The following is an 8885-nucleotide window of genomic DNA, read 5'->3' on the forward strand; positions in this document are numbered from 1 at the left end:
TGGGTGGCCCCTTTAAGAAGCAGTGAGAGAGTTCAAACAATAAGAAAATGTGGGTCTTTGTAGAGATAATAGTAGGCATTTTCTGCAAAGAGAAAACAGCAATTCCGTTCTCTTAGTGACTATGAAAACTACTTTGTGCTGGACCCACACCACGTTATGACTATAACCTAGAATTCCGTGACCCATTTACTGCAGCAGTCCGACGTAGTCATCCAATGGATATTTCACGAAGTGCCAAGAATGACTCAGCAAATATGCGCTTCACAAAATGCCTTAATGACGCAGCAGTTTTTGTTTTCTACTCGTGTTGGGTGTTTTGTAATCTTCAATTGCAGTAGTGATGTCAATGGCCTACACGCCCTAACCTTCTCCCGTGTTCATGTTTCATGCTGGATGTGGCGGGCAGTGCGCACGTTGGTTACTACAGATGTGCCAGGCACATGAATCAGTGCAAACACCACCACACATAATTCTCTATGTTCCCTCTACACGGTGCCCCTGAAACTAGGGGACAGCAGGTGCCCTGGCGCCCCCATATTATTTTGACTAGTTCAGATCGAGTATAAACAACGGAGGCCCATAAAATGCTTTGTCGTCTGGCAACATTTATTTTGTTTTCACACACAGACTTTGAAATATCAGACAAACTCTTCTGTGAACCCGCTATTAATGACTTCAACATAACGATCTATGTTTTTATTTTCCATTCTCTGGGCATAAAGCTTACTGAACATACTCTGACTTACCTACAAGAGTGTGTAACAGAAGACCAGAAATTTAAAGGTCTCTGCAAAGTTTTTTTTTTTTAGTTTTTTTTTTAATGCCCGGCATTTAGCCTGATATGTGATGGGAACAAATGTTTTAGAATGGTCAAAATAAATTAGGCTTGCTTTTTGCAATTTATACAATTAGAAAACTACATTGATTTATCATTACTCCATAGTAATGCTCCTATTTTCATTTAAAATTAGCCCAATTGAAAATCTAACTATAATCTTATTTTTGGCGCAACAGTTAAATCCAAATAACATACGATACCATATATCTTCTATCATGCATATTGCTTTTTATGCAGAGTTGAGCAAAATCAGCGTGGAAACCTTTTCCGGCACTTGCTAATTTGTACAAATGAGTTTAGCTGTGAAACCGCTCGGATTGCACACTTTCAATTAAAGGCTACAAGGTAAAAACTGCTTGCTTGAGTACTATGAGGAATTTCCGTTTTTAAGGTACTTTGCATATTTGTGTTCCATTCCCAGTAGAAACAAAAAACCTACAGGAAAAGAACAGGAGCGGCCACCGTTCTCGGTGCTTTTGTTTAAATAAGCCTTTGCTCCAAAAAGTTGATATGGCACAAAATGAGGAATTTCTATTTTATATATATAATAATGTCATGTATCCTGTTGAAATTGTGCATGATTAACTGAAAACAAACTAAGCGAATATCGCACACCCCTAAAGACAGACACAAAGCATCACCGTTGCCACCTGCTAACACTGGTGGCAAATGTGAGTGAGGGTTGTGTGAAGTTGTGCACTGTGCTGTTGTATGTCATGTCTTATTTTTTACTCTAAAAATGCTAAGTTGAGAGGTAACATCCAGCAAAATATTACGCTGCTAGAAGTTTTTACCTCCTGATTTGGCTCTCTGCAGTAAATGATAACCATTGCGTCCCTTTCATCTTTATGATTTTGAATGTTCCATACTGTTTGTATTCATCCTATATTATACATATTTTTTACTTATTTTTTTTATCTTTCCCTGTGTTTGAGACACTGTATGGCGTGTGCAGCAGATTAATTCACTGAATAACTATTTTCAAATGACCTGACGCTTTTGTTGTAAGAAGGGTGTAGGTAGTCTTGTGTTTACCAAACTCTACAACACATTGTTACCTTCTACAAAAAATAAAAACACATTTACGACCATGTTCTTTAGTAAGCAGCAAAGTCATACAACAAATATTAGGCTACTACAGGTTTCAAATTCATAATCTTAAATAATATTTAACAAATCCTTTGCATAAACTCCGTCCTACAGAACATTACGTGAATCAATAAATGTACATTTATCACAACTCATTTGGGATAAGGGAAGGCTCAATGAGTTAGTACTTGACAGGCAGTTCAGCGTATGTTACCACACTGGAATCTACAGCATGGTATGGCCCCCCTCACATTTGCAGGTATCAATCCTGGCTAGTGTGCGTTGAGCAGTTGAATTGTTTTCGCATGCTCAGTCTCTTCTCATTGAAACCATGAGGACCAAAACACCTGACAATCATGTTTTGTGAAAGGGAAGAACTGAATACAAGATGCCCTGCTGACAGCAATTTGACAATCTTAGGTAAAGACAAAACGATGGGCCAGAATACCGAGTCTGACACAATATGTGTCTTCTTACCATCGTCCCAATATCCTGGGTGATATATTGTTCAGATATTGCCAGAGTATGCCTTTTGTGTTTTTTTCATTTTATAATAAGATAGCAATTTTGAAGGTCACTATTTCTCTTAACCCAGTATTTATGTTAAGGTTCAATGTTTCTGAAGGAAACACTTTTAAAAATCACACACACTGGGCCGGAAGTGTTTATATTGGAAATATAGGTGTTTGGGCGCATTCCTGCAACTTGGAATTATTTTGCAGGCATGGCCCCGAGTAATGGCATGAGGAAAAGGTTCAGATCTTAGGGGGTGCAGTTGTTGCATCACCTTAAAATGTTTGAAAAATGTCTGCTATATTAATTATTAATGTAATATGAAAGCAGAAAATATGTTTATGTTTTTTTATTATACTACATACTTTCAGGAGGATTCTGGTGAAAATGTATTAATGGTTACAAATATTATTCCAGTCGTTTGGATTTCATTGCAGAGTACACTGCAAGTAAAAGGAGAAACTATTTTCGAACTCATCACCCCAGCAGTGAAGGCACTTCGCTGCCTCCCCCTTTCACCCATTTCACCTGCTGCCTCACCTGGACAGGCCAAACGAAATCACAGCATACCTAGTAAAGAAGCTAGCCATCTAAGACCAGAAGGCAGGCCTTATCTAGCTATTCACTCAGGATCTGCTAAAACGACCCATTTTGTTATCTGAATTGCTCTAACTCAGTGCTTAATTTGTATCAAAATAATGTGTTTGTTAATTTGTAACAAAATAAGTGCCAGGGCCCTAGGCAGGAGGCCACTCCAGCTTGCACCACACATTGCCCCTGCCAGTGGTGCCAATGACAGTACCAAAGCAACTACTGAACATGCCACTTCTATAACTCCTATTCAGAATATTGCAGGACCCCAAAGCTATAAGAATGGCTTGGGTGACAGGTATTTGTCATTTTTAATGTATAATGAATTAATAAAGGACTTATTTTGTGCTCATCTTTAAATTAGTGCCACCATGTGGCAGACTGTCATAAGCACTGGTGTTGGCAATTAAGTGCAGATGAGGAGAACCAGAAACCGCCTTCTCAAATTAAGCACTGCTCTAACCTTCCTGCTGTTCAGGAGGAAACTGGAAGACATATCTGTTACGTTTACTATTACTTTGTTTCCCAGGTACTTTTGCTCTGTCTAGGAATCCTCACACACATACACACATTATTACAACAGGTAGTCATTCTAAAGAGGACAGTGATTGAATAGACACAGAAATTGAAGTATTCCATCACCTTGTAGATTGAGTTTATTTAAGAAAATGCTAAGGATTGATTAGGTATTGACACGTCATTTCGAGTTCAGCAACAAAGAGTCTAGAGATTTAATAAATGTTCATAAATATCTGTCTCGCCATATATTTTTGCCTTCATTCATTCGCTTTTCCCCCTCTGTGCGTCTGCGTGTTTGATGTCTGACTGTATCTTTGATGCACAGGACTGTAGGTGTGCCTGTAGGTTTGTTGCTTGTGTGTCAGCCTGTGTGTGTTGGTTCTTGGTGATGTTGTATGTCTCTCCCTTGCATCGTGCTATTTCTAAACATCTGTATGTTAGGGCACTGGTGCCTCACACTGTTCCATCCTCCAGTGTTTCATTCCTTATACAGTCTTCTGCTCTTCCTTTCAATCTACAGCCAGCTTTCCTCTTTGAACCCTCTTTGACAAGCAAACACCCAAAGTTAGTTACCAACTACTGCTCCATTTTATTAGGCGCATATCTGACTCCCTCTTTATTATTAATTAATTGTCATTCTTCTATCATATCTTGCACTTTTATACAGCCTTCTTGTGGAGTGAACCACTACACAAGCCACCAATATAACCTAGCACATCTCTTGGTCTGTGTGTATAGGTGACTGCATGTCAGGTAAACTATGGGCATGGATGCCTGTTTTTGTGCGTGAATACTTGTAGGTCTGTGGCATTGGTGTATGGATTTATATAGGGTTGATGGTCTGTGTGTGCCTCAAGTCTGTAGATATTTTCTTCTGTCTGCATAGCAGTATTTATGTATACTGTAGTTTTGTGGCTTCAAATTAAAAGTGGCTTTGTAAATACCTCTTCACAGGCACGAGAACTGGTGCATTAGGAGGTGTCTAAAACATCGTATGAGTGATTAAAAAATCCTGGTACAGACTGTCCACCATTTCATATGTTGTCACTGATGACTGTGAATCTTTGCAGCACAACACAGATGAACCCTGAGGATGCACTCCTCCAGTAGCAACAGGGAGAATAGGGTAAAGGAGATGACTTCATGCCTTTAAGAATACATTTTTGAATCATGGCAACCATTCATGTTTGATTCAGCTTTATGATCACACTCTTACATCGCCTTCCATGTGTTTAAGGCTCTACAGCCATGGGTCACAACCTTCCAAATGTGCTATGCCAAGGGTAAGAGCGTCGTGCTCTTAAAGTCTTACTTTAATAAATAGAAAACACCAAAACACTAAAAATATACCATTACCAAATAATATATGTAAACTGTATGGAGGCGGGCACATATAAATGACCTTGAAGCCAATTTAATAGATTCCCGGGTTGTGAAATGAGATATCAAAAAAGTAGCTGAAAACCAAGCAGCACCTGAAAATATAAGGCACCCAAAAGTTAATTAATATGCAAGAAAGTATCTATTTGACCAAACCATAGCTTGTATAGGATACAGAAGAAGACAGCATGGGTGCTCTCTCTTTATTCTCCTTTTCTTTCTTCAGTAATGTGAAGTGCTTAATTTGAGTTGGTGGTTGCCGGTGTGGGTCACCGACACTTATTTTGGGGGGGCATCACTTATTTTTTCACATCAGCTATTCACCGACAGTATGAGAGGAACAAATACACATAACATAAAGACGGATGGGGAGAAAGATAGAAAAGAGTGAGATGAGGGTCATGGATTAACGAGACAGCGTTGAGGCCCGAGAACCACATCCATCGTTTTGATGATTGTTTAGTCTTGTGGCCTATCAAGTTCTCAGTGTTCCATGTACTGATCCTTAAGAGGGGCACATATGTCTGTGAAGTGAGGACCCAGTGGTCAACTCATCCAAATAATTCACCTGGCTGTTTTTTGCTTCATGGTGCTACCATCTAGTCCTGATGAAGACCCTTTGGGATATTTTATATACTGATGCTATGACATGTAGACTGTCATTTATTGCCATTCGCTGAAACTGTACTGTAAAAGAGTCGTTATAGAAAGTTGTATTGCAAATATGTCTACAGTGTTTCTGTTCTCTTTTTGATAACTACACCTATGGCACCATTATTCGCATATGTTCCATTCACTGAGCCATTTACTGTACCACCCTATGTGTGTATATTTTGGATTTGGTTCATTTTACCATGTGTAAATGTATATGACGAGCTATCACAGTCATATATTAGTGTGTGTATGTTGACAGTTTATGCCAAGGAAACTTAGGCTTTAGGGTGCCTCCAAAGGAACCATTGCTATTCCAGAATATCTTTTACCCAGGTCCCTGAGAATACAGGGAAGCCCGATATTTAGTTCTGGATCCGCAGTCACCATGGAGGGCAATGTTAAATGTTGTCTAAATATTGAGACTATCCCCACCCCTGGTCTTTGGTAGGCACGAAACAGTCCCCTGGTTCCTGCAGTAAGGGGTTTCAAATCTCAGTCAAAAGCTGCATCTCCTCCCGGGGAGAAAAGAAATGGAATGGCAACAGCAGGGCGAAATGCGTCTGCGCAGCTCCAACACCCTCCGTTATTTGCATGGAACGGAGGACTGCCCCCAATAAGAGCGTGCAACCTACGACCCCAGGTCCTCATGAAGCCCTTCCGGCCTTCCTAGAAAATCCAGGTGCCTCTTCTTGTCACTGAGTCACAGGCAGTGCTCGGCGGCTGCCCACCTGGCACAGACACACGTGAGGCCTGCGTTTTACACGCTAACGCAGTTAGCGGTTTTGTGGAGGACGCTGCTCCACTTGAACCGCAATTGGCATAACACCACACAATACACGTTTATTCTATGTATTTAGGTAATACATATTTGTGTGTACATTGGCCATTTGCAAACAGTGAATTCGTATCAATCAGAAAATCAATCTTCTTTGAAAATAGGCGCCTCGCTAGCAGAAAAGACTGTAGGAATTGTGCCCACCTTGCAGCATCTCTGCCAACCGAGTATTGGTACAATAACAGATGTTTTGGGCTGGTCGAGTAATGCTTTTTGACGCGAGGACACGTGAATGGCTGAGCTAGAAGCATGGTGGGTTATGAAGATTGAGACTTCCCCAGTTATTTCGAGCTGTACATTTCACCTTAAGGGACTGGAGAGAAAAAAGTTACTATGGATTTCAGAAGGGCTGAATTGCCGTTGAAATCGATTAGTAACACTGAAATGTGCATTTAGAAGCAGCTAGTACGGAAAAGGTCTGACACCCAGAGAATAATAATGTGCAAAGGTTAGAGAGTAATAACATGTCTCAAATGTATTGCTTTGTGTACTAACTGATGTGTCAACAATGGTATTGTGACTAATATGTCCAACTTCAACAGAATCACAGACTTCACCAAGACTATTAATTTGAGTGAAACACCTGTCGGTGGCAGCAGACAAATATAGTTAGACTGTATGTTTTACAGTTTTGACTTCGCGCCTGCCAATAAAGAGTGCATGTTTCTGGGTTGAAGTTGACTAAGTCTTAAACATCCCAAGGCTCTTTCTTCCTTCTGTCCTGCGGTTTTCCATTCCTCTTTAAAAGGATTTCTTTCCTAGATAGTTTATTAAACAAAAGAACGTTCAGATGAGACGTGTTTACCTTCACCATTGTGTTTCAGAAAATGTGTGCTCGCGGTGTTCTGCTTTCACTTAATTTACAAATTGTTTAATGTCGTGAAAATGCTGCCTATCTAAGGAATTAAGAAAGAAATGAAAGCACGTAGCGTACACGTTTGATCCCCGAGCTTGTGATAGGAGTGTATGCTGAAATCTGTACCTCCTGTTCACAGCCTACTACACAGGACAGCGCAGACTCTCACATGCGCCACAGCACGAGGCTCTGCTGATGCCGAACATGCAGATTTAAGCCCTGCCGATGGCGCCATCGGGAGGTTGCTCGTGGTAATCTGGTGCTTTGTTCTGCCCTTCTCACAGCGCGGCGCTGCATGTTTTTTCGCAGCGCTCTCTTGCATGACATGCTGTAAATCTGAGCACCCGTGTCCTACCTTGTAAAGTCGGCCCACCCCGGGAAGGCAGCTGCTGCTTTCGTGGTTCTTCTTGTAACACGGCGTAGACGTTGCTGTCTTGGTACTTTAAATCCTGGTAAATGGGGGCAGCCGACATCTTTCCCTTTCAACTCCTGTGCAGCAATGTAGGGGAAAACGGTCTCAAGCAAAGCCCCGACTGAATGTCTATTTGCCGGCCACCATGCGAAGAACAACTTATATTCAAACGCACTTGTGTTAAAAAGTCAGTTTAAAACTCATTTGTCTCATGGCGGCACAAGGTTCTTCTCTATGCACCTGCTGAAAACTGGCACAGAGAAGCGGCACCAACGCCCCAAATCTCCCATAAATAGCAGGGTGTATGCTTTCTGGAAAATTACACAACCACTCTGACGAGACGGATGCAGGAAACCACTAGGTAACGAGATTCGGTGAGGTAGACATTTCGAAATTTGGAACCACAGCCTCATGCAATAACATGTTTTCCCTCTCACCCGGAAGCAGCCAACTCTGTAGCTGGAATTTCTCGTCAGGATTGCTCCAGTACAAACCCTAGGACATGAGCTCACAACATGCAGAGATTCACAAAGAAAACAATGTTTTTCGGAGTCCGGGGTAGAACATTTTGAGAAATCATTTGGAAAATAAAGGAGGGGCGGCGACCTGCGCTTAAGTATGTAAATGAACAATATATTGCATTTTATCTTTCGTCTTATTTAATACAATAAATATTTTCAAGGGACTATTGCAAAGGCAGAGATCAGAAAGCGTACAGACATCCCTGCACACAAAGGCAGAAGATACACTGAAAGAGTGACATATAAGATATTTGAGATGAGGTAAGTGAATATATAATTGTGGGTAGACCAATGTATATATAGTTGGAGAGTTAAATGGATTCACCGTTGGGGCTGTTGCACCAAATGGGAGTATATGGGTGAATAGAAGGGGCGATTGCTGAGTATGTGCGCATAATTCCATGGATGAATACATGGGTTGTGTATTACCACTTGGTATGGCCGCAGCTGCTAAATGATGCAAGGATGCTGTTGAGAGGATAAATGAGCGATTCCCCCTGGATAGAAGAATGCATAAGTGTCTGTGGATCCATGAACAATGATGGATATTGTATGTAAGAGAAAATAATATTTTTCGTAAATAACCAATTTTCACTTCATGCTTCAGGTTAGTTTGTAAACAGCCCATGCGAGCAAGCAAGCTCTGTTTTGGCTTTGTACTAATGGAGGATTTCCGA

The 8885-nt window shown here is 40.9% G+C and overlaps 1 protein-coding gene across 2 annotated transcripts in view; it reads right to left on the reverse strand.

The window, feature by feature from the left end:
• LOC138246185 (CD209 antigen-like protein C) overlaps positions 1-8096 on the reverse strand; it is a 71843-nt gene extending 63747 nt beyond the window's left edge. The window contains exon 1 of one of the 2 annotated variants that reach the window (XM_069200513.1): positions 7631-8096. In XM_069200513.1, coding sequence (XP_069056614.1) covers positions 7631-7748 — 118 coding nt within the window. In that variant the 5' untranslated portion in view covers positions 7749-8096. The remainder of the gene's footprint in view (positions 1-7630) is intronic. The other variant, XM_069200512.1, reaches the window with a different exon arrangement.
• Positions 8097-8885: the final 789 nt, after the last annotated feature.

Source organism: Pleurodeles waltl, chromosome 7 (assembly GCF_031143425.1).
Source record: "Pleurodeles waltl isolate 20211129_DDA chromosome 7, aPleWal1.hap1.20221129, whole genome shotgun sequence".
NCBI classification, from domain to species: domain Eukaryota; kingdom Metazoa; phylum Chordata; class Amphibia; order Caudata; family Salamandridae; genus Pleurodeles; species Pleurodeles waltl.